This window comes from Heterocephalus glaber, unplaced genomic scaffold, assembly GCF_053883595.1.
Source record: "Heterocephalus glaber isolate CG9 unplaced genomic scaffold, H.glaber_assembly_v1.0 deba00001002, whole genome shotgun sequence".
NCBI classification, from domain to species: Eukaryota; Metazoa; Chordata; class Mammalia; order Rodentia; family Bathyergidae; genus Heterocephalus; species Heterocephalus glaber.
Window position 1 is genome coordinate 618,715 of NW_028258178.1, and position 27,870 is coordinate 646,584.

The window sequence follows — 27,870 nt, forward strand, 5'->3', positions numbered from 1 at the left end:
CCCAGCCTTGCCTGGGCCATCTGTTGCCGGGATCCTCCTCCCCCAGCCCCACGTGCTGACCACCTGCTCAAAGGGCTGTGGCAGCTGAGAAGCGCCCCCCACCACACACTCGGCCTCCCGGCTTTAAACGTCTTTCCCATGTTCCCAGAAACCTCGCCTTCGCTAATGGACCCCGATGCCCCTGCCAGCTGCTCTGCCAAACCCACGGGACTGGGTGAGGGTAGGAGGCGGACACAGCGGCGGCCAGAAAAGCGCCTCAGTCCCATCCCGGGGCCCCCGACCCGCAAGCTAAATGGATCGCGTTCCTGGACGCTAGGTCTGTTCGCGCCCCCGCCCCCTCTTTGCAAAAAGTGCCTTGTCACCGCTTCTGCCCGCCCCCGCCGGGCTGGGAGAACCGTGGGGTTAGCAGAGATTTGGGGACGAGGGACAACAAGGAGCCTCCTAAAGCAGTTCTTTCAGAACTGAAGGGGATCTGAGGTCGGGGTCACAGAAGGCAAAGGATCCCGCTCCACAACGGACCTAAGGGAGGAATCAGCGAAGCTTACAGCACGCTCGAGGCCCAGCCAGTGGGCGTGGCGGGGCGGTGGCTGCACCGGAGAAGGCGGGGTTGTGTGTTGTGTGGGCATGGCCTGTGGGTTGGAAAGGGCGGGTTCTTTTGCATATACAGCAGGCGGAGGGCCAATGGGTGGGGCTGGGGCGGGGCGCCGAGGCGGGTGGGACGCTCCCCCGCCCCCGGAACGGAATCCTCCCGCGAGCGGAGCTGGCTCGCGCGCGTGTATCCCGCACCATCCCCCGGCCTCGGGCCCGCGTCAGACCCAGCTGCCGCCGCCGCAGCCTCCGCCACAGGAGCAGCAGCACCCGGGAAGCCGGGCCCAGCAGGGGCCGCGGGAGGCGGGGGCACCCGGGCCCTGGATGTCCCGCAGCGCGGCGGCCAGCGTGAGAAGGGCAGGAGAGGGGGCTCGGGTCGGGGGGCGGCGCCGCTGCTGATGTGGCGGAGGGTGGGAGGCAGCCGCGGCTCCCGGATGGAGAGAGGCTGCCAATGCTGGAGAGGGTGGTCCAGGGTGGGGGTCCAAGAACAGGTCCCCAGTGAGCCAAAGCCGGGGAGACAGGGTCTCAGGCATAGGCCATCTCTTGCCAAACCTCAGGAAACGGATCCTCGGCACAAGACACCCCCTCGCCCATCAAAAACAGGGGTACAGAGATTCTAGGTACAACTCCCAGGCAAGGTTTCGGGGACCGGGTGCGGGACACAGCCCCAATATGAAGCCAAGGCCTCCAGGAGGCAGTTCCAGACACAGTCCCTCTCCCTCCCTACTGGGAGACAGGGAAATCTCAGCACAACAACGCCCGAGGTAGGGTCTTGAGAATGGGGTCCCTCTGAACAGCTCAGCTTCCCCACCAAGCCTAGGCCTGGAGGGACTCCAAGCACTGCCTGCCCCTAGGCCTCAGAGGCGTCATGGGTACAGCCTCCTTCCAGTCCCTGGGCGGTGTCCCAGGCACATCCCCTTCTCCCTCTGCCTGGGACCCCACCCTGTCCCAGCCTGAATAAAATGAGGAAAATTTTAGGAGCCCTCCTCCCAGGGCACAGGTCCTCCAAGCCACCCCTTTTGTCCCTAGGTCTGCCCAGCTATCCAAGAGAGGCCCTGCCCATAGACAATGCACAGCTTTCCCTACCCGACCCGGCCCCCCAGGCTCCAGGATTCAGGCTGGGCTGGGGGCAGATCCCCAGGGACCCGGTGCAACCCTGTCTGTCTGCAGCATCTGTGGTGGTGACAGGCGGCTTTGTGTGTGGTACCTAGAGGGAAGGGTGGAAGCAACAGACAGGGAGGTGGCTAGGAGTGTGACCCCATGTTTGTGTGACTGTGGCTGTATGTGTGCATGCACTGCAGCTGGTAACTGAGGGATCCTGTGTTGTATGTTTGTGTGCTGTGGTGGTAGGTGGTGGTGTCTGTGTGTGAGCCCAGTATTCATGTGATTATGTATGTGTGAAAGATGACTGCTCACTGTGTGTGCAGACCCTCCACATTTTAGTCTGTCTGTATTTGGGTGGGTGCATGGTTGTGACTGTGGGATTTTGTCTATGGTTATGTCTTTTGTGACCCCGTGTTTGTGTGCCTTGGTATATGACAGTGTGTGTGCTGAGTCTGGGGACAGGCATGTATGTGACTGACTGAAGGTGTGGGTGGAGTTGTGACGATAAGTGGAGTTGTGTCTATGGCTCCATGTCCATGTGTGACACTCCTAGTGACTGTGAGAATGTTGTGGTTGTGTCTGAGTTGATTTTGTATATATGTGTGTGACACAGTACTGTGTAGCTCTGGGTATGTGACTGCCACCGTATCTGAAGTCACATTGTGCCTGTGTGACTGGAATTGTATGATGGCAGTGTGTGTGGCAGTGGTTGTATATTTTCAGCTGCGCGTGACTGGGACTGTATAAATGATGTCTAGCTGTGTGTGTAATTGTGAGTGACTGTATATGTACACCCTTGTATGTGTGACTTGGGCCGTGAATTTGTGTTTTTTGAGGGGGATTATGGATTTGACTCGGTGTCTGCGCTTGGCTATTTTGACTCAAGCTATGGATGTGTTTATGTACATGTGTGTGTGTGACTGTGGGTATTTTCCTGTGCATGTGTGACCCATGTACCTGTGATCCTGGGTGGCTGTGTATGTCTGTGTACTAGTCTGTGTATGTGTGCATGCTAGACCATGTGTGTTTGAGTCTGTGAATTGATGAGCTGGCTGGACCCCGACTGCACCTGGCTCTGTCAGAGACCATGACTTCTGTGTCAAATGGCAATAAATGCTATGTCTAGGTCACTGAATTTCTGTCCATACACCTGACTATGTACTTGTAATGTGGGAAACGGGAACTGTACGTATGTCTCTGTGTGTGAGATATTATGTATATAGGTGGGCTATGACTTTACACATAGGGCCACACATACTTGCCAATGTGACTTGTGTGTTTGAAGGAAGAAAGAGTTATGTTTTTGTGATGGTGTGACATGGTACAGCTGTGTATGGGACACTGAGATGGCTGGGTAACGTGGACACTGATGCTGTGTGCCTGTGCATACATGTACGACCATTTTGGGGATGTACTCGGCTGGGTCTGAGGGTGGCCATGCTTGGGGTTGTCTCTGGGTGGGTGTATGCTGTGCCTTGCATATGTATGCCCGTCTTGTGTCTTGCGTGGGCCAAGGCCGTCAGTATGTCTGCGTGTGGTTGTGTACAGCGTCATACAAGTGTGACCATCACAGAGCACTCTGTAACAGATATGGTCACCAGATGTGAGCAGCTAACACTGGACATGTGTGACTGTGTGACAGTGTGCGACCATACAAGGTGTGTTGGTGAGACTGATACAGCTGATGTTGACTGTCGATGTGTGGCAGTGGCTGTGTGTGGCTGTGTGGGCTCTGAAAGACCAAATCTTCATCAGTCCGTTTATGTGCATCCAGATGTCAGTGTGCAGCACTGGAAATGTGTGTGACAAGTGTATGTAGCTGTGACTATGTCAGTGTGAGAGTGGGTGCTTACAGGTGGCCAAATGGGTGAACCCAGATGGGGTGTGATTCTTTTGGGGGTGGAGGGGCTGTAACATGGGTTTCTTGGGTGGCACCCGAGGAAACACAACTGTCACTGGGTGCGGTTGTACCTGTGAGTCCTTGTGGGTGTGCCTGAGCCCAGCACTTTGTATGTGGCTGAGAAAATAGGAGTAACCAAGTATCAGTCCCTGGCTGACCAGGTATTTGTGGAGGGGCCTAGGCAGGCTGGGGAGTCCATATGTATGTGGACGAAAGTCTGTGGTAGAGCTATGTGTGTCTGAGAACATGAACATGTGGCCAAGCTGTCTGTGGCCCTGACTATTTCTGTGTCTCTGTGTGACCTGAAGCCTGGAGCTGTCATGTGTCTGTGTAACTAAGTGTGCATAGCTATAACCCAGTGTTAAGGACAACTGTAGACATGCATTGGCTACATATGTGTGACTATGTTTGTGTGTAGTCCTGGGCATGTATCCAGAGGGCAGAGCCACTCCCCTCACGCCATCCATCCCCTTAGGTATTGAGGGCCTCCTGAGGCCAGCACATCTCCAACAATGCCTACCCCCTAAACACATCTACTCTTCCTGGACCCTCAGAACAAGGTAGCTGGTCTCCCTGGTAACAGCTGCTATGACAACCAGGGCTCTCACCAGGCAGTCTGAAATGGAGGGGGTTGGCTGAAGTCCAAGGTGGGTGTGGGTGTAGGGGGGCAAGGTATGGGACTGAACTCCACCCCAAACTTCTCACCTTCTTCTCCCTCCTTTGGGCAGGGCGGACCCAGGAGGCCTGAACAGTGTTTGCCCCCAGCCCCCTGTGGGGCCCCGGGGCCCCCTGAAACCTTCAGGACGGAGTCAGGTGAGTGACCAGCTTGGGAAGGGGTAGGGGCTGGAGGTGTATGGGTGGCCTAGCATGATCAGAAGAACTGTTCCCACATCACACAGGCTTAACTGCACTCATGAGCAGACGCCCTCAAATACCTTCCATGCGCACTCGGTGACCATCAAAGTCTCTTCATCCACACACACACACCAACATCCTCACACACACTCAGCTACAGATGTACAGTCAGATACACAGGCAATGGTCTTTCACATTCACACACTCTTGTTAATGTGACAGCCACACATAAAGATGTGGTAAGTACAGTGGACCCTTGACTTTCTAACTCAATTTGTTCCCTAGTGCTGGTTGTAACTCAAGTTGGTCAATTGAAGGCTCAGGTTCCTTACACAGCCTTCAAAGTCTCTCTCCTGTATATAGGCAAATCTCAGTGTTCTTAGAGAGACACTGGCCCATGATTTCTCAATTAACCCCATATAGGAAAGGATGTTGTAATGTTCCTTCCAGAACTCTTTAAGGGTTAAATCTGTATATGAGACCATCTGGAAGCACAAGTGGCAGGCATTCAGGTTGTAACTCAAGACTTTGTAAGTTAAAGCTAAAACTCCAGTAATAACCCAAGTTGTTCATATGTCAGGCCATTAACTTGGGGGTCCACTGTAGTTGTTCATTCACACCAATAGGATGCATCTGGACACATATTTCCAGGCAACACACAGACTCACACAGCCAACCACAGGCCAGATACACACTCTTACACACACACTGAACAGATGCACACAGGCAGTCTCCCAGACAATACACACAGATCCGTACTTTTATTGACAATAGCTGTACTTTTATGTACAGTCTTACAAATGGTAACCATGGGCTTGGGCTCTCCAAAAATGCTATGCTTGGGCTGGGGATTTAGCTCAGTGGTTTTGCCACCTGCTGCGCAAGCACAAGGACCCGAGTTCAATCCCCGGTACCAAAAAAAAAAAAAAAAATGCTATGCTTTTGCACAGTCACAAAAAATTCTTGACCCACTCAGATAAGTTATACCCTCACAAATAATACTCAGGAACATAGTCTCAAAAACTACAGCCTTGTGTTCTCGTGCACCACTGCATATAGACACACCCTCGAAACAACACTCACACAGCCACACTGTCTAAGGTGACAGGCACAAGCTCTGACACAGATGAGTCCTTACAATCTCACCAACAACAGCTGCCCTCTTGGACACAGGCAGGGTCTTGTGGCTGTCATCCTCTCGGAGCCAATAGCCATCAAGAACAGTAAATGAGCCAGGCATGCTGTTGCACACCTGTAATCCCAGCACTCTGGAAGGCTGAGGCAGGAGGGTAGTAAGGTTGAGCTCGGCCTGGGCAGCTGAATGACTTAGCAAGACCCTGTCTTAAAAAAAGAGAGAAAGGCAGAGGGCTTGGGAATGTAGTGCAGTGTGCAGACTTGGGTTCAATCCCCAGTACTGCAGAAGAAAAAAAGGAACTTTAGGCTCACCCTCAAGGCAGCTTCACAGACCTCAGTCAGGGCATACCCTGTCAGAGACAGCAGCTTCACACACAAACACAGACACTCCACAGGCAACTGGCACCGAAACACAAGTCCTCACAGACCACTCCTGCCCCGACACCCCGTCCCTGACACACAGCCACTCTGAGCTGTCAGTGCTCTCCAGTAACACGCTTCAGGGACATACACACAGATAACAACCAACTTCTGAGTGCCAGGCCTCACTGACAGCATCCACAGCCACATACTTTCGTAAACAATCATTCTCAGGCTGGGCGTGGTGGCTGGGCCTGTAATCCCAGCACTCGGGAGGCTGAGGCAAGAGGATCGCTGTGAGTTCAAGCCCAGCCTGAAATACACACCAAGACCCTGTCTCAAAAAAACAAAAATCAAACAAACAACAATCATTCTCAGCCAGGGATCCTTCCATATAACCTTCCAAAATGCACTCACAGGTAATAGATATGTGCTCAGATACAGACACTCTGACCAGCACCATTCCGTAATCCACCATCATTCACTTGCTTCTGTACAGAGTCTCCATCTGCCATCAGTGCCTCCAGCCCTGGGTGTCCCCTCACCCTCCTTCTGGAACTTTCAGGACAGCTTATAAGCCACTGAACACTCTCCTTAGGGCTGGCCACTTCCACTCTCATCGCGCTCACGCGCGCGCGCACACACACAGTCCAACTGCCGCAGGCACAGAGAGGGGCTGTGTCTCCGAGCTACTAAGACAAGACACCCCCTCTCCCCCACACACAGAGCAGGCTCCTGACTTGACCCCTGGACTCTCCGAGGCCCCTAATCCCACCCTTCCCACACCCAGCTCCTACACCCTGAGACCCATGCAGCTCCCAGTCCTGGGCCCTCTGAGCACCCCTTCCCCTGGCCCTCATACCCTTGGGGCCCTGACCCTTGTGGCCTCTAATCGTGAATCCACCAGCATCTTGACTTCCCAGCCTTTGGATGTTCTTGCTTCTTGTTGGTCACAGCCCCAGCTGCTAAGCCCCTAAAGCCTTCGACCCATGATCTCCTCACCTCCGGGCTCCTTACCCCGTGTTCCTGAATCCCTGCTGCACAACCCTGCAATCCTGTGCTTTCCCCATGTGCCCTGAATGCCCCGTCCTCGACCAGCGACCCCTCCTCCTAGAACCTCATTCCCATGCTATCCAGCCCTATACTCCTTGAGCTCCAAAACTTCTGACCTCCAGTCCTGACCTTGACCGACACTGCTGCCCTGTGTCACTAGACGGGGCGGGCACCATGAACAAGTTACGGCAGAGCCTGCGGCGGAGGAAACCAGCCTATGTGCCCGAGGCATCGCGTCCACACCAGTGGCAGGCAGACGAGGACGCTGTGCGCAAGGGCACGTGCAGCTTCCCGGTCAGGGTGAGTGGGTGGAGCGGGGGGGGGGGGGCCATGCCGAGGGCGGGCAGGGGCTAGGCTGTGCATCCTGTAGGCAGGCCTGAATCTGCCCGACCCATGCTACAGACTAGAGACTACTTCTCAGAGAGCTGCAGAGGCAGGTGGGGTGGCTCACACCTGTAATCCTGCACTCTGGGAGTTTGAGGCAGGAAGATTATAAATTCAGGCCCAAACTGGGCAATTTAGTAAGACGCTGTCTCAAAAAAAATTTTTAAAGGCAGGAGGGGTAATTCAATGTGAAGGTCCTGGCTTTAATCCCCAGTACTTAGGGAAAAACAAAAAAAGAAACAGTTGTGGATCAGGACCCTGGGTCCTTTGAAGTTGTCGTTGAACATCAGGACACATTCTCCTAAACCAGAAAAATATTACTTGGGTCATATCGTCACCCCATTTTATGGAGCTCACAATTTCCAGGGGAGTAGCAGCCACTGGAATGTCAGAAAAAATGTGTAGCATTTGAAGAGCCTTCATCTTTTTTTGTTGCTGTTACCGGGGATCGAACTCAAGTCCTTGCGCTTTCGAGGCAGGTGGTGGAACCAACTGAGCTAAATCCCCAGCCCAAAGAGCCCTCTTCTTTAAGGGCTTTGTGGTTTAGAGCGCCACAGCCCCTCACAACATACGCCGTGCTTTTATTGGGAAGACACCAGATTCAGGGCAGGGGCTCTGGCGCCCCTTCCATGGGGAGCCCCCTCAGTTCCTTCCTGTCTGCTTTTCTCTTCCCCTGAGGCAGACCCTGAGTGTGAGAGGTTCATTTAGGAGGCCCAGAAAGTGTCACCAGTGGTAAAAGGGAAGGCAGCTGGTAAATACTATATGTACTATTAAATAGCAGCTGTGGCCAGACCTGGTAATGCACACTTACAATCCCTGCACTCGGAAGGCTGCGGCAGGAGGATCGCTGTGAGTTCTAGGCCAGCCTGTGGTACATAGTGAGACTATGTCTCAAAAAAACCTAAATTAAAAAAAAAAAATAGCAGCTGTGGGAAACCAAGCTTAGTCCCGCTAGGGAGCTAGGCAGTGGTCATCCCATCTGCAAGCAAGGGAGCTCCAGGTGTGAACCCCACGTCCTGTCCGGTATTGCAATTGCAGGATAGGGGCACAGGACCCAGATCTTTCTGCCTGCTGTCCAGGTGGACAGAACAGCCTGGCATGGCCCTGGGCCATCTCAGGCACAGAGACAAATACTGACCGTCAGCAACACAGCAGTGAAGGGTAAAGGCTCCAAAATATAGCAGGACAAGAATCACTACACTGGGCTTCAGTTTTCTCTTTCTTTCTTCCTTTGTTTTGGTTTTGTTTTGTTTTCAGTACTAAGGATTGAACCCAGAGCCTTCACACTGAGCTGCATCCCCAGCCCTTTTGTACTTTGAGTCAGGGTCTTCCTAAGCCCAGGCTGGGCTTGAACTTGCAATCCTCCTGCCTCAGCCTCCCAGACTACTGGGATTACAGGTGTGCACCACCACACCTGGCTTGTACTTCAATTTTCTCATCTGTATATATGAGCTGGGAATGTGGTACCCACCTTGTAGAGCAGAGGTGTACCGTAGAGGAACTAATGCTTATGATGTGACACTTGCTGATGTGCTGAGAGCATGCCCTAGTGCATGGCACATGAGCAGGGAATACTGGTAATTATTGATCACGAAGCTTACTTCCTGTCCTCCCTTCCCCCACCCAAGTACCTGGGTCACGTGGAGGTGGAGGAGTCCCGGGGGATGCACGTGTGTGAAGATGCCGTGAAGAAGCTGAAGGCAGTAAGCGAGGGGCTGGAACCAGGGAGAGGGGAAGGTCAGCCAGGCAGAGTCAGCCCTAACCAGGCCGCTCTTTCCCTACTCCCATTCCAGATGGGCCGGAAGTCTGTGAAGTCCATCCTGTGGGTGTCTGCTGATGGGCTCCGAGTGGTGGATGACAAGACCAAGGTAGGCGGCCTGTGGGGGTGGCGTGGGCCCCAATGGGCTAAGGATGCCCTCCCAGGCCCCAGCCCTGGGATGTCCCTCCCTCAGGGGCCTTCTAGACAACACCGTGTGTTTCTGCAATGACTTGGCTCCCTTCACGGGCCTAATTCAGGGATGAGGGCTGTGGTTATTTGTGAGCAGGTGTAGAGTGGGTGAGACTGGAGTGGCCACCTCAGCACTGGTCCCAGCTTGCCCACTCACCAGCTGGTAATCCCTCAGGGCCCAGGTGCCTCATCTAAAAAGTGGGGCTCATGATAGACCCTGCTGTTAAATGATGAAGTGCTACAAACTGATTAAAATGCTGCCTGGCACAGTGTAAGTACTCAGACCAATGAAAGGTAGCTGATATGTGTTTATTTTCAGTCTGCCCAGCCAGGGGGTCCATGGGGTCAGGATCTGAGTGTCTGCTTGCTCTCCATTGACTCCCTGCCCCAAGCCAGAGATTGCCCGAGAAGTTGACATGTTGAGAATTGGGTTAATGGCAGAACAGCTTTATGGCCTCCACACAGGCAGGGCCCTTAGCCTGAGCACTGTTCCCTGCATAGCTAATATCTCCTCCAGCAAGCTCTGCCTGACTCCCCCCAAGTTGGGTCAAGCACCCCTTCTTCGCTCCTGCAAACACCTCTACCTCCCCATCTAGGCCCCAGCTTTTCTGTCTGTTCTTTGGTTATTGCACCCTGAGCGCCTCTAGCTGTCCCTGTTTTGTTTTGGTACTGGGGATTGAACTCAGGACCTCGCTCTTGCCAGGCAGGTGCTGTGCCACTGACCTACATCCCTGGCCCCTGGCCCTGTCTTGGGATGGATCTGAACTAGAACCTCCTACAGGCTTCCCCACAACTGTCTCAGTGACTATTGGGTCCTTAACCCTTTCAGGACAAGATTTAGAGTAGATGCTAAGGAGTGTTGAATGAATATGTGAAAGACAGTTCACAAGCCAGGTGTGTTAGTGCCTGCTTGTCATGCAGCTACTGGCGAGGAAGAGGCAGAAGACTCTCAAGTTCAAAGCCTCCCTAGGCAACTTAGTGAGACCTTGTCTCAAAATAAAAATGACAGGGCATAGTGGTGCACACCTGTAATCCCAACATGCTGGAGGCTGAAGCAGGAGGATCGCCGTGAGTTTGAGGCCAGCTTGGTCTACAATAGTGAGTTCAAAGCCAGCCTGGACTACATATTGAGACCCTGTCTCAAAACACCAACCTGCCCATACAAAATAAATAAAAAGTGAGCCAGACATGGTATTGCACGCCGGTAATTCCAGCACTTGAGAGGCCAAGGCAGGAAGATTGCCGTGAGTTCCAGGCCACCCTAGGATACATAGTCAGTTTGGGACCAACCTGACCTGCATAGCGAGACCCTGTCTCAAAAATATAAAATAAAGGGGCCGGGGATTTAGCTCAGTGGTTTTGCTGCCTGCTGTGCAAGCGCAAGGACCCAAGTTCAATCCCCAGTACCAAAAAAATAAAATAAAATAAAACTACATAAATAAATAAATTAATTGAAAAGTCTTGGGACCATCGCTCAGCACTCCCTGGGTTCAGTCCCCAGTACTGTAAATAAGTAAAGGAAAGAAGGAAGAAATAAATGAATGAATGCATGAGTGGTTCACACCACTCTCCTGGCCTCGCTGGACCTCCTAGGATCTGCTGGTGGATCAGACCATCGAGAAGGTCTCCTTCTGTGCACCTGACCGCAACCTGGACAAAGCTTTCTCCTACATATGTCGGGATGGCACCACGCGCCGCTGGATCTGCCACTGTTTCCTGGCCCTCAAGGACTCTGTGAGTATCGCCGGAACTGGTCCCCTCCTCCCTCCCATACTCTGGGGTTTCAGCAGGCTGTGTGGGACAAGTGGCTCACCCCTCCATGCCCAGGAGGAGATGTACTCAGTTTCTAATTTAGAGGATTCTTGGGAGACTTGAGTGGGGCGATACAAAGTGCTTGAACAGTGCCCAGTGCATACCAGGCTCTCAGGAGAAAGCTGTTATCCTCATCCTTGTCCCACTAGTTCTTTGTGCATGTATTTCAGCACACAGATTGTCAATGCACAGCTCTGTGAATTTTGCTTATATGTAAGCCCCCAAGATCAAGTTATAGAGCTGGGCGTGGTGGCGCACACCTGTAATCCCAGCACTCAAGAGACTGAGGCAGAAAGATTGCCGCTAGTTCGAGGCCAGCCTGGGCTACATAGTGAGTTCAGGACCAGAGTGAACTACAAAGGGAGACCCTGCCTCAAAAAGCAAAACAAAACAAAAGTTATAGAAAGTTTCTTGCCCCCAGTGGGCTCCCTTGGGTCATTCTCAAATAATACCCCAAGCACATCCACTGTCTGTTCAGCCTCAATACATTTTGCCCATAGTTTTTAGTGTTTTAGGGGGAAGATCAGATTCCCCTCTGAAAAATCTGATGAAAGCAATGAGTGGATTATTTTCAGAAGAATTCACACAATTAGGACACTGAGGCTTATGATAAAAAACCCTAGATAATAGTGATTTCGGTGAAATAGAAATAGATGTTTGTTTCATGTAAAGAAAACCCAAAAGCAGGCAGTACAGCATTGGTGTGACAGCTCTGTGCTCATCAGGGGCCATGGTTCCTGTCACCTTATTGTCCTCTCAGAATGTGGCTTCCACTTCAGATTCCAGATGGATGCGTGTGCTCCAGCTTCCATGTCTTCATTCCAGTCAGCACGAAGGAAGGAAGCATGAGGAGCAGCACACTTTCTCCTTTTTGGGAATTGCACAGTACTTAGTCACTTGGACATCCTTAACTGTAAAAGAAGGTGGAAAATATAATCTTTATTTTGCCTTCAACTCAGACTCCAAACAACTCTGATAGGAAGCCACAGTCTCTATTTCCTACATTGCCCAGTGTTCTTTGGTTGCAAGCAATAGAAACTAATCTTGCTGATTTAAACCCAGAATAATATTAATGGAAGAATATGAGGAATTTCACAAAATGGATGGGTAGTCAGAAGCATGGAGTATCAGAAAGGCAGGAATAGGGTAGCCTTTGGACCCGACTCGGGGGGCCAGTTTCTTCGGGATGCTGCAGCAGAGGGGCTACCATGTTCTGGGTCAGGTGCTAACAAGAAGGCATGGAGTTAGCCTGGTACAGTCCTCCCCTTGGCCAGGGGTTGAAGCACTCGGGATGACTGTTGGCAGGAGGACCCCACAGGGAAACTGGGATGCTGTTACAGAAGCAGGGGAACTGATCCTGGACAGGTAACACAAGCCCTTCTATCACACACACTAACAGTTTCCACCCAAGTATCCCCCGTCTTCTTTCCTGTCGTGTTGGGAGAGCTCCAATCCAAATAGCTCTGAGCCCCAACACTGGTCAGTACCCCCAGCCTCCCCACTCACGCATCATGGCAGAGCTGAGACCAAAGGTGGGAAACAACTTGAGAGTGCAGTGTGGATCAGTTAGTACTGAGTGGTGCCTGCTGGGGCAGGTGTGGAGATAGCAGAAAGCCAGAGCTCCAAGTAGCTGCTGTTTCTGAGCACAGCAGGGTGTGTAGTGATCATATCAGTCCTCCACTGCTGTGTAACAAATGCTTCAAAATTTCATGGCTTAAAATCGCACTCATTTCTTATCTCTCATAGTTTCATAGATCAGGAATTTGGGGAAGGCCGGCAGGATGGTTCTGGCTCCACAGTGTCTCCAGCTGTTGAAAGCAGTGCCTGGGGCTGTAGCAGCTGGAGACTGGCTGGGCTTCTCTCCTCCTGTGGTCTCAGGACCTCTGCACAGGGCCTTTAGGGCATGGAGATGTCAGGCTCAGAGCTCCAGAGGGAGGCTTAGGAGGGGCAAGGGAAGAGAGGGAGAGAGAGAGTGACCCCGCCAGGAGGAAGTTCTATTAACCCTGGGGCTTCATCTTGGACAGCACCCAGCATGGCTAGTGGGCTGCTGTGTGTCCCGTCTCGGAGGTCTTCCAAGGTGAGGGGGAGGGCACACGGACTCCAGCTTTGACGGGGGAGTAGAAGGTTCTAGAAGAACATGTGGCACCAGAAATCCATTGTGGCTCCTTTTTGGAAAACACTGCCACACAGTTGGTGGTGTGGGTTTGGTGGCCAGCTGCCTGGCTGTGTTTGGGTCATCTCCCTCGGGATAATAGCAGTGACTGCTCACAGGTTCATTATGGAAGGGTTTGTTAGGGTCACACCCAAAACTCTACACAGAGTCTGGTACTAAGTGTTCAGCCCACAGGAGCCATTTAGAGGATAAGAAACTCATCTCTTTGCAGATGAGAATCAAAGGTAGAGAAGGGCAGGGGGAATGTGATGGTGAGCAAATTCTCGCTGCAGAGCTTTGCTTTTAAGCATTAGCTGCAAAATTCCCAGGATTCCTCAAGTTTTATTGTTTTTTAGGTAAAATTTCCATAAAATTAGTCACTCGCAGTTGTACAATACGGCAGCCTTCAGTATGTTCACAGTGATGTTTAGTCACCACCTCTGTCTAGTTCCAGAACATTCCCAGAACCCTCAAGGGAGGACCTGTACCCATTAAGCTGCCCCTCCCTGTCCCCACTCCCACCCACCCCCAACTCCTAGAAACCTCTAACCTGCTTTCTCTCTCTAAAAATTTACCTACTCTTGGTATTATTTTTTCAGGGTTTTTTTTTTATTAGTACATGTTTGCAGTATGTAAAAATTACATTCCTTGTGGGGAGTTGGTACATTAGAATCATAATGCCTGAGTTCTTTCTTTCTTTTTTTTCTTTTTTTTTCCACAGTTCTGTAGATATACCCAGGCCTTTCATGTTGAACTACATCCCCACCCCTTTTCTTTCTTTCTTTTTTAGGAGGAGGAGATGGTTTTGTTTTTGGAGACAAGGTCTTGCTATGTAGTTCAAGCTTGCCTTAAACTCACTATGTAACCCAGGCTGGCCCCAAACCCATGGTGATCCTCCTGCCTCAGCCTCTGGAGCACAGGGGCGACAGGTTGCACCCCCATACCCAGCTCTTAAGTGTCTTTTTAGTTGGATTGTTCATTCTTTCTTTCTTTCTTCCTTCCTTCCTTCTCTCCTCTCTTTCTCTCCTTTCTTTTTCTCTTTCTTTCTTTTTCTAGTACCGGGAAGCAAACTGAGGACTTTGTGCTTGCCAGGCAGTTGCGGAACCACTGAGCACATCCCAGGCCCTGGATTGTTTTCTTTTTGTTATAAGAATTCTTTGTATGTTCCAGATACTAGACTCATCAGATATATGATTTACAAATATTTTCTCCCATTCTGTGATTTTCTTTTTACTTTCTCAAGTGATCTTTGATGCACAAATGTTTTTAATAGTGCCCAAGCCCATTTTATCTGTTCTTTTCTTACATTTAGGTTTCTGATCCACTTTGAGTTCATTTTTGCCTTGCAGTGCTGGGCATTGAGTTAAGGACCTTTTTTGTTTGTTTGTTTGTTTGTTTGGTACCAGGGATCAAACTTGGGACCTTGTGCTTGCAAGGCAGGCACCGGAACCACTGAGCTAAATCCCCAGCCCGAGTTAAGGACCTTATGCCTTAGGCAAGCACTCTACCTCTGAGCCACACCCCAGCCCTTAAGTTAATTTGGGTATATGGTGTCACATAGGCATCCAGGTTCATTCTTTTGCATGTGGATGTCCAGTTTCCTGGCCTCATTTGCGGAAGAGACCACTCTTTTTCTCCCACTGAATGGTCTTGACCCTTGTTGAAAATATATTGACCAAACCTGTATGGGTTCATTTCTAGGTTCTCAGTTCTTTTTCATTAGTCTATATATCTATCCTTATGCCAGTACTGCACTCTTGTGACTGATAAAGCTGTGCAGTAAGTTTGGAAATTAGGAGGTATCATTCTTCTACCTGTTTTTTTCAAAATTGTTTCTGACTCTTCTGGATCCTTCCGAATTCCATTGTGTGTGGGTGTTCTGTTTTGTTTTGTTTTGTTTTTGAGATAGGGTCTCACTCTGTAATTCAGGCTAGACTCGAACTCACTATGTAGCCCAGGCTGGCCTCAAACTCAAGGCAATCTTCCTGCCTCAGCCTCCTGAGTGCTGGGATTACAGGCATGTGCCACCATACCCGGCTCATTGTGTGTTTTTGTATGTGTAATTTTTTGGTGGTACCAAGGATTGAACCCAGGGGCTTTGCACTGAGCTTCATTTCCAGATCTTTTATTTTTTATTTTTGAGATGGGCTCTCACTAAGTTGCTGCTAGGTTGCCCAGGGCTTGAACTGGTGATACTCCTGTCTCAGCCTCCCAGAATGGTGGGAATACAGGCACATACCACGATGCTGGGCCACTTAATCCTTTTAAATGGTATTGTAAATGAAATTGTTTAATTTCATTTTTGGATTGTTGATTGCTAATATAATAAAAATACAGTTGATTACTGTGTGCTGTACTTATATCCTGCAACATGGCTAAATTTTTTTATTAGCACCAGTTGTTTGTGGATTTTTTATATAAAATATGCCATTTGCAAATAGGGAATTTTAGTTCTTCCTTTCCAGTTTGATGCCTTTTATTTCTTTTTCTTGTTGAAATACTTTTTGTTTGTTTGTTTGATGTGCCGGGCATGGAACCCAGGGCTTTGCACATGCTAAGTAAATGTTCTGCCACTGAGCTGTGCCCCAGACTTTGCTCTACTTATGTGTGTGTAGATTATAAACCAGATAAAGGGGATGCTGAGCTACACCCCCAGCCCTTTTTACTTTTTTATTTTGGGATGGTGTTTTGCTAAGTTGCCCAGTCTGGCTTTGAACCTACAACCTTCCTGTCTCAGCCTCCCGAGGAGCTAAGACTATAGGTACATGGCACCCATCATGCACAGCTCCCACTTCATTGCTTCTGTTTATTGTCAAATTCTAGTAAGAGTAATTAGACCAATGCTGGGCATGGTGGCCCACGCCTGTAATCCCAGCACTGGGGAGGCTGAGGCAGGAGGATTGCCATGAGTTCCAGGCCAGCCTGGACTACATAGCAAGACTCTGTCTCAAAAACAAAAAACAAAGAGTAATTGGAGCAGCTAGAAATGGTGGCTTATGCTTCCACACTTATCTGTTTCATATGTTGAACCAGCTTTATAAATTCCACAAGTATGTAACCCTTTTAATGTGGTGCACACTTCAGTTTATTAGTTGTTGGGTTTTTTTTCAGTTTATTAGTATATACATGTAGTTCACATTCCTTGTGTGGAGTTGTTACATGTACATAACACATCCCAATTCCTTTTTTTTTGTACCGGGAATCACCAGTTCCTTTTTTTTCCATCCCTTCTGTCTCCATCTCTTTTCTTTTTTCTTTTTTTTTTTGGTACCAGGGATCGAACTTGGGTCCTTGCGCTTGCGAGGGAGGCGGCGGAACCACTGAGCTAAATCCCTGGCCCCTCTCCATCCCTTGATCCCCTTCCCCTTTGAGAAGAAGCTATCTTCCTACTTCCTATTATCAGTTTACTAATGTTTGTGAATTTTTGTATTCAAGTTTAACTTTGAGAGGTATCTGATCATCTTTGTCAAGAAACAGAAGTCAGATACTTCTCATGTGAATCCTAACTCTGCCACTCCACATGTTAGATTGAGGGTATTGATGTCCTGTCCGAGCCTCAGTTTCTTCATCTGTAAAATGGGTTCATAAGACCATCCACCTCTTGGGCTGGGGATTTAGCTCAGTGGTTCTGCCGCCTCCCTCGCAAGTGCAAGGACCCAAATTCGATCCCCGGTACAAAAAAAAAAAGAACGTCCACCTCCTGGCAGTGCTGGGAGGATTTGTGAGAGGGTACATTTCAGCCCAGGGCTGGACAGTTATGCCGATATGTTTGGTATTTCCCGATTCCTTGCTACACACTTGGCAGGTAGCACCTGATTCTTGGAACAAGCCTATGAAGTAGTTGGTTAGGACCCTCATTTTGCAGGGAAGGAGACTCAGATATTGAGAGGGGAAGTGATTTCTTGAAAAGTCACAGCTAGGAAGTGGGATGGGAGTCAGCATCAATCCCAGCTACCTAACCTTGGAGCCTCAGAAATAAGCACTCAAGGGCTGGGGATATAGCTCAGTGGTTCCGCCACCTGCCTCACAAGCGCAAGGTCTGGAGTTCAGTCCCCGGTACCAACAACAACAAAAAGAAATAAGCACTCAAGAACTGTGGCCAGTGTGTTTCCAGAAGAAGCGCATATAGCTATGTACAGTACCCAATACTCGATAGTGTGATAAATGACTGTTACTGTTTTATGTACTTATCATAAAGCTTTTCATCCTTTAGAGCATAATCCTACTTATATAAAAGAGTTTACTGTAAAACATTGTGCTGCTATGCCAGTGGTAGCCTCATGTATCTCGTGTTTAACTGCATATTTGAATAATATCAAGGGGCCATCACAGATGATTGACGTGTATCTTTTCAGTTTGCACTTAGAAATTGGCACTCTGTGTGGTACTTTGCGATACACATGGATGAAATTGCTTAATAACATATTTCTCAGATTATATTTCCATCACGTGTCACATGACTGTATTGAAATTTAAATTAAAAAAAATTTGGCCTATGTGGAGTCTACTAGCTAATTAGAATTTTTTTTTCAGACCACTGTTTGTTCAACATCAGTTTTGAAAATCTTTCTAAAACAGATCATGTCCTTTGATGTCTTGTTAATGTTTGAGATTTTTTTTTAATTATATGGAAAAATGTTTAAGCACTTTTCAGTTTTGCTTTGGTTGAGTTCTATTATATTTGAATATTATTATGGTTTTTTCCCTTGCATTGCTTTTCTTTGAATAATTTTAATTTTTGTATATGTGTGTTTAGTGAATGATAATAAAGTTATACAAAAAAACCCCCAAAAAAACCAGTGGCCAGAAGCTGGGCATGGTGGTGCACGCATGTAATCCCAACACTCAGGAGGCTGAGGCAGGAGCGTCACTGGGCATTTGAGGCCAGCCTGGGCTACATAGTGAGACACTGTCTCAAAAAAACAAAAATCAAAAACTGGTATTTCCCCCAACATTTTATTAGTACTTTTTAAAAATGTGGTACTGAGGATTAAACCCAGGCCTTCTCATTGAGCTACATTCCCAACCTTATTTTATTTTACTTATTTTTCTGGTACTAAGGATTGAACTCAGGACCTCGTGCTTGCCAGGCAGGCGCAGCACCACTGAGCTACATCCTTGGCTTTGTTTGTTTGTTGACACAGAGTCTCGCTATGTCTTCAGGCTGGCCTTGAATTCACTATGTAGTCCAGGGTGACGATCCTCTTGTCTCAGCCTCCCAGAGTGCTGGGATTACAGGCATGCACCCGAATCAGTACACCCAGCCTATTACTAATTTTTTTTTTTTTTTTTTTTTTTGAGACAAGGTCTTGCTATGTAGTTCAGGCTGGCCTTGACCTTACTCTGGAACTCAGGCTGGCCTGGAACCCACAGCAATCCTCCTGCCTCAGCCTCCTGAGTGCTGGGATTTCAGGCATGTGCCACCACACCGAGCCACTAAATTTTTTTTCAAGCATGCAGTGAAGTTGATAGACTTGTGCAGTCGCCTACCTCCACACACCCCCATTAATCTTTTCAGTGCTTGTTGACACAGAGCTGCCACCATATGTTGGGAGTGCATTTCAAGTTGCAGACAACATAATTTTCCACTAAACACTTCCGCACGCATTCCGTGAAGTAGAATTCATATTTGCTTCCAGTCTTTTTCTTTTGAGTAAAATACACGCTTGTCTTCTTTCAGGTTGTTATAACCAGATATGTAGACTGGGTGGCTTAAACAAGTATTTAGTTCTCAGTCTTCAGGCTGGAAGCTGGAGCCCAGCATGCCAGCATGGACCGTTCTCCTTGTAGGCTGGCTTCCGGGCTTGCAGATGGACCCCACGGACCCTTCCTGAATGGATTTTCACATGGTGGGATGACGGGGGTCTTGTCTCTGTGTCTTTTTTGTTTTTTTGGCAGTGTTGGAGATTGAACCCAAGACCTTCATACTAAGCTATACCCTATCCTTTTTTGTTTTATTTTGAGATAAGGTCTCACTAAATTACTAAACTGCCCAGGCTGGATTTGAACTTAGGATCCTGCTGCCTCAGCCTCCCAGAGTGCTGGGATGACACTATGAACACCATGAGGCTGGCTACATTCTCTTTTTTTCTTTTTTCTTTTCTTTGGTACTGGGAATCAAACTCAGGGCCTCGGGCTTGCCAAGCAGGTGCTGTGCTGCTGAGCCACCTCCCCGACCCTACATTGTCTTTTTTTTTTTTTCCCCTGGTACTAGAGATTGAACTCAGGACCTTGCACTTGAAAGTCAGGCGTGGTGCCACTAAACTAAACCCCCAGAAAAACATAACTGTACATATTTGTCTATGACTTCTTTCTTCTAATTTAACATCTTTTTTTTTGTACGGAGGATGGAACTCAGGACCCTGGGCTTGTGAGGCAGGCTTGGCACCACTGAGCTAAATCACTGGCTCTTACATTGTCTTTTTTCTAAAGACAGTAATCCCAATGCAAGAGCCCTAACTCATTCCTAATCCCATAGGCCCCACCTCGAGATACCATGGCTTTGGGAGTTAGGGCTTCAGCATCTGAATCTGGAAGGGCACAGGAGCATTCTGTCCCCAGCAACACCGTGCCCCTTTGCTGAGTTCAGACAACTGCATGTACCTGTGGGAGCCCAGCCTCTATCTGGCGGTCTGGAGAACATTGCCACGGAACACCTGCACATGTCTTGCCCGCAAGAAGCTGACTTTCCCACTATACCTTAGCTTTGACTCTTCTAGAATGCCTCGGAAGCGTGACCATGCTTCCGCCCGCAGTCATGCTTGTTTTGTGTATCTTCGCTGTTGCTAAGGCTGTCTGGAGCTCCTGAGTTCCAGGGGTCCTGCCTCAGCCTCCTAGAGTGCTGGGATTACAGCGCCACCATGTCCTCCATCCCTCCATCCCTCCCTTCCTCCTTGGGTGCTGAAGGGAACCCAGGTGTCGAACCTGCTAGGCCTGCGCTGACCACTGAGCCACCCCCCAGCCTAGGAGCTGGGTTTGTGGTCTGTAGCTCGTCAGTCTGCAGGCCTGGCGTGTCTGACCTCCCCTCGCTCACAGGGGGAGAGGCTGAGCCATGCTGTGGGCTGTGCCTTCGCCGCCTGTCTGGAGCGGAAGCAGCGCCGGGAGAAGGAGTGCGGAGTCACTGCCGCCTTTGACGCCAGCCGCACCAGCTTCGCCCGCGAGGGCTCCTTCCGCCTGTCGGGGGGCGGACGGCCTGCGGAGCGCGAGGCCGCAGACAAGAAGAAAGGTGGGTGCTGCCTGCGCGCAGTGAGGGGCTTAGGCCTGGTACACAGAGCTTCAAGGACAGGGACTGCAGGGCGCCACCTCCAAGTGCGCACAGGGTGCCGCTGTAACAAAAAAGGCCAGGCTTCGGACAGCAGGCCACCACCAAGCAGACAAAACTCAAGAGTTCACAATCCACCCCACCCCAGCCCACCCCAGCCCCATTCTGGGGAATGAACCCAGGGCACTCACAGTGACCAACATCCTCAGAGCCCTTAAACATTTATTTGTTTGTTTGTTTATCTTGAGGCAAGGTGTTGCTAAGTTGCCCAGTCTGGGCTTCACTTGTGAGCCTCCTGCCTCAACCTCCTGAGTAGCTGGGATTACAGGCATGTACCGTGAGCCCAGCTAAAAATATTTCTTTTCCATTTATATAGCACATTAGGATTTATGAAGAACATTATCAGAGCCAGGCAGAGTGGCACACTCCTGTATAATCCCAGCCAGCACTCTGGTAATCTGAGGCAGGAGGATCACAAATTCAGGGCCAGCCTGGTCAATTTAGCAATTTAGTGAGGCCCTATCCCAAAATAAAAAAATAAAAAGGACTGTGGATGTATCTTGATTCAGAGGCCCAAGGTTCAGTCCCCAGTACCACATACACACATTTATTCCTAGGGACTTCACATCCTGGAAAGCACCTAGCTGTTAGCACCACCAGAGTTAAGGTCTGATGTGTGACCATGTCAGTGTTCTGCCACTCACTCACAGCCTGCAGCCACTGTGCTTTGACACGGGGCTCTGGAAGAGTGCTCTGTCCACAAAATTGTTTATCAAGCTTTTTTTGGATTCTAGAACACTGAGCATTCACTACCTTCAGCGACCATTTCCAGAAGCCCTGGGAGGTAGCCTGGGGTTGTTTATCCCAGGTTTCTAGACCAGCTGGAGCCCAGAGAGGGGCAGGAACTTCCTGAGGTCAGGCAGTAAGAAGGGGCAGAGGTGGTTTCCTAGTTCCAACCTCTCCAGGGCTGTTTCCATGGTGCCAGGCCGGCCCAGGGGGCTCCTCATTGCTTCATCCCAGAAGGTAGGAGAAGCAGCCTTCAGTGACAGCCCTGTGTGGCTGCAGCCCTGGTTAGGGGAGCAGTGTGTGTGTGGACAGCCAGGCGGGGGCGGGGCTGAAGAGCCTGCCTCTTGTGGCAAGTGGGGAGACCAGGTTTTTCCCAAGACAGAGAACAATCCCAGGGTAGAAGGAGCCTGGGCTGAGGGGCCAGAACAATCTGGAAAGCGTCCGGAGGACAACGTGGGCCAGACCAGGGCTGCGTGACTCACTGCAGCTGGAAGAGGGGAGGGGAAACCTGACGTGGGAAGAAGGGCCAGGAATAGGGAGGCAGGACAGAGTGACAGAGAGGGTGCTGTGGAGAGGTGCGGCCGCAGAGGGGAACAAATGGGAGCTGCTGTTTGAAGCATAGACTCCAGTCAGTCTGCCCTGCCTTGCAGTGTGACTTGGGCTGCAGCTCAGGCCTTTCCTGGCCCTCAGTTTCCGAAGCTGTAAGCTGCAGATGGTCTCGGTCTCGTGGGTGTGTTTGGACAGATGAGTTAATGCTTACAGAGCTCCTGGAACAATGCCTGATATTGTGTTCACGCACCGAATAGGTGTTGGCGAATTATAGAGTCTCTGAGGGGGAAACAGTGAGAGCAGTGCAGGAAGACAGATCTGGGGCAGAAAGCCGGAGGCCCAGAGGGTCAGGCTGGTTCTCCTGGGGAAGGTGAGCTTGGCTTGTTTGGGGGTGAGAGATGTGCCAGGCCTCTGACCAGCTTGCTTGAGGAAAGGACATTAGGTAAGGAAGGCAGCCTTGGGGAATGACCAAGGGGGCCAGGCATGGTGGAGCACACCTGTAACCCCAGCACTCTGGGAGGCTGAGGCAGGAGGATTGCAAGTTCGAGCTCAGCCTGGGCACCGTAGCAACATAGCAGCTATCTTTAAAAAGGTCTGGAGATGTAGTTCAATGTGAAGATCCTGGGTTCCATCTCCAGTACCCAGGGAGAAAAAAAAATGCCAGATGAGAGAGGTCTCAAGTGCCAAGGTGAGATTTCTAACCAGCTGTCTCCTCATGTCTCCAGCAGAGGCAGCAGCTGCTCCCACTGTGGCTCCCGGCCCTGCCCAACCTGGGCATGTGTCCCCAACACCAGCTACCACATCCCCTGGTGAAAAGGGCGAGGCAGGCATCCCAGTAGCTGCAGGCACTACTGCTGCTGCCATCCCCCGGCGCCATGCCCCTCTGGAGCAGCTGGTTCGCCAAGGCTCCTTTCGAGGGTTCCCAGCGCTCAGCCAGAAGAACTCACCTTTCAAACGGCAGCTGAGCCTACGGCTGAATGAGCTGCCTTCTACGCTGCAGCGCCGCACTGACTTCCAGGTGAAGGGCACAGGTGAGCTTTGGATTCATTCAGCATGGATATCAGAATCAGTTTTAAGAGGGCAAGACATAGAGGAAAGATGGTACATACTGTGATTGATTAGCACTCTCTGCCAGGGGCAAAAGATAGACAAGTGGAACGTATTGTGATCAGTGAACAATGTCTGTTATGGGCAAGGAATAGAAGAAAGGTAGCACAAATCATGATTGATTAACCATGTCTGCTCTTGGCAGAGGAATAGCAGAAAGGTAGCATGAATCATGACCAGTTAGCAACGTCTGCTTTGGTAAAAGGAATGTAGCAAGATGGTGCACATCATGAATGATTAGCAAGATCTGCTGTAGGCGACTAAATCTACTACAGGCAAGAGAAAGAGGAAAAGAAACACAGATGCCCTGTTTTTGCTCAGGAATAGACTAAAGTACCATAGTCTAATCCTTCTTCCAAGCCTTTTACCAGTAGGATCATGAGATCTTTCCAGGTAAAGGAGAAAGGTATTCCTTAGGGTTAGAGAAAAGGAGGATTGTGATGGATTAGCAGTGTCTACCTAGAACGGGGAGAGTAGAGGGCTGTTGTACATCACAGTCTCCTAGCAGTGTCTGTCATGAGCAAGAAAAAGAGGTGGCACACCACTGAATAATTAGCAAAGTTTGCCATGAGCACAGGAGAAGAGAGAGCAGGGAGATGTTATGCTCTTGCACAGAAGGGAAACTCCTAGAATTTGGTCAGTGGAGCCATGTGATCTGGCCAGATAAGGGGTAAGGTGAGCAAAGAGCTCAGTGAGGAGACTAAGCCTTGTGTTTGATTATTAATGTCTGCTATGGGCCAAGAAGAGGAGACAGATGGCATAAGTCATGATCTAAAAGGCAGTGTCTGCCATGAGCCAGGGGGAGGAGAGAAGTGTCACAATATCTTTGCCGGTGAGAGGGCTGCCTGCCCTCAGCAGTCCAGGAAGCCATGCAGTCTGGCCCACCCTCCCGCAACATATGCCAAATCTGGGACACCTACCCCTTATGGCTTTGGGGACTGGTGTGGGAGGGTGTTGATTTGTATCCAGCAGTCTGGGCTGCTCCAAAGGTAACAGCTGAGCAGATGTCAATGTGTGTTGAGAATGATGCACTCACTCCCCATCCTACAGCATTCCCTGGCTGTCACACATTGTCACATTTGCTGCACACACTCAGGGCATCGCACATGCTCCCTGAGAGGTAGCCACTCCTCAGGCTGTATTTGGAAGCCTCACACTCCTGCAGCTTGGATGGGACTTGCCACATGGAAATTTCAGACTCACACTGATGTTACACTCTGACACACCTGTCACACATACTTGGGAACCAACTGAGAGCCACAGACACACAGAAATCTCATATGCTCAGAAGTCACACACCTAGATTTACACATACTCACAAACACACACCTGGATTCGCACAGTCCTGGAGGCCACACTTAGAGATCCGTGCACATTCACACAGTCCTCCTTCACATGGGCAGAGGCACTCACACTTGGGAAGCACACCTGGGGACACCACACACTTGAACTTCTGTTCCACGGGCCACACCCTCACACCCCACCTGCCTGTTTGGACAAATACACGGTCATTGTAGACAGTGACCTAGAAATCACATCCTCCCAACCTGGGCCCTTCCTGTCACACCCAGATTCCTACAGCCACTTCCTTCTGATCCCCATGGGAGCATCCTGTGCCCTCTTGGAGACAGTTCCTGAATTGTTGAAGATAATTCTCACACACCACACCCGATAGTCCTTTGCTTATTTGCTAAGACAGTACATTTTAAGCATCTCTTCTAGCCTATGGCCCCTCATAGATCTTGAGGTCATTGGTTTGAGTCCCTGTCATTGTCAGCCATGTGTGTCACTTATTGATTTGGCTGTCGTGCCTCTCAGATGCCATATTATTTTAATTTATTTTTTCTTTTGAGACAAGGTCTCACTATGTAGTCCAGGCTGGCCTTGAACTCATAGTGATCCTCTTGCCTCAGCTTCCCAAAGGCTGGGATTACAGGTGTGCACCACCACACCCAGCAAGATGCCATATTTTAGTGGCCATGACCACCCAGTGACCTGCTGACCCTCATGCATGGGAAAGGAAAGGAACCAAGTCTCAGAGAGAGCCCCTGTTCGCACAGTGAGCAGGGCTGGCCAGGTCTGTTTGCCAACCTCTGCCTTTCCCTGATTCCCCAGTGCCAGAGATGGAGCCTCCTGGTGCCAGTGACAGTGATGGCATCAATGCCCTGTGCACGCAGATCAGCTCATCCTTTGCCAGTGCCGGAGCACCAGCATCAGGGCCACCACCTGCCACAACAGGTAACCCGCCCTGCTACTGGGCCAGACACCCTGCAGTGTCCCTCCTGCGTTCTCCTTCCTCAGACCTAGCTACCTTGGACACCCTAGGAATCCTAGGTGGTTCTAGGTTGGAAGCACTGATCATCTTCCAGCTTCAGGATCATCTTAGAGCCATGGGTTCAGCTTAGAGCCCTGGGATTAACTTAGATACACAGGGTCTCTCCGAACCACAGGATCACCTCAGAGAACCAGGGTACCTTTCTCTTCCTCTCCTTTCCTTTTCCCCTCCCTCCCTCTTCACTCCCTTTCCTTACTTTCTTCTGTCTTTCCTTTCCTCTCCTCTCCTCTCTTGTCCTCTTCCTCTTCCTTTTTTCTTTCTTTTTTTTTTCTTTCAGTGCTGGGGATCAAAATCCAGGCTACACAAGCCTCTACCACTGAGCTGCACCCCCAGCTCCAAGATACTGTTTTAGGACCATGGACCATCTTAGAGCCACGGGTTTATCCTAGAACCACAAGAACACCACAGAATCTCAAAACAATGTAAAACATAGACCTGCAGAATCTTAGAACAGTATACTCTAAGAAACATGCATGCAGTCTTAGAATCAGCCTCCTAAAATAAGATACTGTGAAAATACTAGAAACAAATACTCAAAATATTTACCCCCCCCCACTCTTTTTCAATACTGAGGACTGGACCCAGGGTCTTTGTACTGAGCTACATTCCTGGTGGCCCTTTTAAATGTTTGTTTGTTTGTTTTGGTACCAGGGATCGAACTTGGGACCTTGCATTTGTGAGGCAGGCACTGGAACCACTGAGCTAAATCCCCAACCCCTTAAATGTTTTATTTTGAGGCAAAATCTTACTGAGTTGCTAAATTGCCCCAGCTGGACTGGAACTTGTGATCCTTCTACCTCAGCCTCAGAGTGCTGGGACTGCAGGTGCATGCCACCACACCTGGCATCAAAATATTTAATATTGGATGTGGCCCTGAGCAGTGAGAGAGGGAGTGGGGCTGGGTGTCAGTCCTACTTAGACCTTCCCATCGTAATGCCACAGAGTCAGAACTGTATGCTCTCGGTGCTGCAGACCCATGGTGTGGTCCAGGATGGTCATGTCCCGTGCCCCAGTCGGTGGGGCACGTGAGGGCTGAGGGAGTATGCACTGTTCATCCTCTCATTCCCAGGCCATCCTGATTCCCTGCCCAGGGCTCTTCTGCTGCACCCTTCGCTTCTCACCTGCCCCTTTCCTCTCTCCAGGGACTTCTGCTTGGGGTGAACCCTCTGTACCCCCTGCAGCTGCCTTCCAGCCTGGGCACAAGCGGACACCCTCGGAGGCTGAGCGGTGGCTGGAGGAGGTGTCCCAGGTGGCCAAGGCCCAGCAGCAGCAGCAGCAACAACAGCAGCAAGCAGCCTCAGTGCCCACCATGCCACCTACCCTGCAGCCCTTCCCTGCCCCCATGGGGCCCTTTGACACAGCACCTGCCCAGGTGGCCATGTTCCTGCCACCCTCACACATGCAGCCCCCATTTGTGCCCGCCTACCCGGGCCTGGGCTACCCCCCAATGCCCCGGGTGCCCGTGGTGGGCATCACTCCCTCGCAGATGGTGGCCAACGCCTTCTGCTCCGCTGCCCAGCTCCAGCCCCAGCCCTCCACTCTGCTGGGGAAAGCTGGGGCCTTCCCACCTCCTGCCATGCCCAGTGCCCCTGGGGGCCAGGCCCATCCTCGCCCCAATGGGGCCCCCTGGCCCCCAGAGCCAGTGCCCACGCCTGCCCCCGCCCCTGAGTTGGACCCCTTTGAGGCCCAGTGGGCAGCATTAGAAGGCAAACCCACTGTGGAGAAGCCCTCCAACCCCTTCTCTGACGACTTGCAGAAGACTTTCGAGATTGAACTGTAGCCCGAGCTGCTCGGCCCACCCTGTCATCCCCAGGTTCGACACACCTTGGAGTGGAGGCACAACCTCTCCCCTCATCCGGCTCCTTCAACATCCCCCTAAGCCCTTCTCTTCACCAGCCCCATAACCACTACAGAAGCAGGGTTGTGATGCCCAGGTGTGGTGGGATGGCATTTGGGGATGGGCCCAGCCTGGCTAGGGAGCCATTTCACGGCTGGACTCAGGCTGGTGACACCCTGCCTCCACCCCCAGGGGCCGTTCCATGGCTGAGGCTCCATGGAATGCCCTCCGTCCATGCTCCCTTTCCCAGTTTCTGTCGACCTTCCACCTTCTGGTGTTGGGCAGGATGGAGAGGGGACACCCACTTAGGGGCTCTCCTGGGCCCCACGTGAGTGCCCAGCCAAGTCCAGGGTCTCCTCCTCACATACACAGCACAAGCTAAGGGCTCCTCCCTGCCCACACGCATTCACTGCCAATGCTCTACTCTCCCTGCCACCCGCCCCCTCTTCGGGGCCTGGGTCTTCTGGGGGCCGAGGTCTCATGGGGGCAGGGGCCAAGTTGGAGGCCTAGGAGATGGGGGAGGGGGAAGGGAAAAGATGCTCAGTTACCTCACATCAGTGCCCGCTGGGAGGTGGTCCCGGAAGAGGGGAAGGGGTACCTGGCGGGTACTTTTCTATCTTTTATTTCCAGATTTTTTTTTTGTATCTAAACTTGTGCAGATTTGTATTATACAAGGACAGCCAATAAAGGAAGACTATAATGGTG

The 27,870-nt window shown here is 50.6% G+C and overlaps 1 protein-coding gene across 12 annotated transcripts; it reads left to right on the forward strand.

Moving 5' to 3' along the window:
• The first annotated feature begins 74 nt into the window (after window positions 1–74).
• Numbl (NUMB like endocytic adaptor protein) lies at window positions 75–27,870 on the forward strand. Of its 12 annotated transcripts, none has more exons than XM_021251721.2 (11): window positions 801–936; window positions 4,068–4,239; window positions 4,321–4,405; window positions 7,155–7,294; window positions 9,007–9,081; window positions 9,172–9,246; window positions 10,920–11,060; window positions 20,326–20,515; window positions 22,612–22,917; window positions 25,109–25,231; window positions 26,471–27,870. In XM_021251721.2, the coding sequence occupies exons 4-11, from the start codon at window positions 7,169–7,171 to the stop codon at window positions 27,106–27,108; spliced, it is 1,674 nt and encodes a 557-aa protein (XP_021107380.1). In that variant the 5' UTR covers window positions 801–936; window positions 4,068–4,239; window positions 4,321–4,405; window positions 7,155–7,168; the 3' UTR covers window positions 27,109–27,870. The 12 variants fall into 12 exon arrangements, with proteins under 12 accessions (XP_021107381.1, XP_021107377.1, XP_087065346.1 ...); XM_087209222.1 differs by having other exon boundaries at window positions 4,068–4,152; XM_021251720.2 differs by having other exon boundaries at window positions 820–936; window positions 1,146–4,239.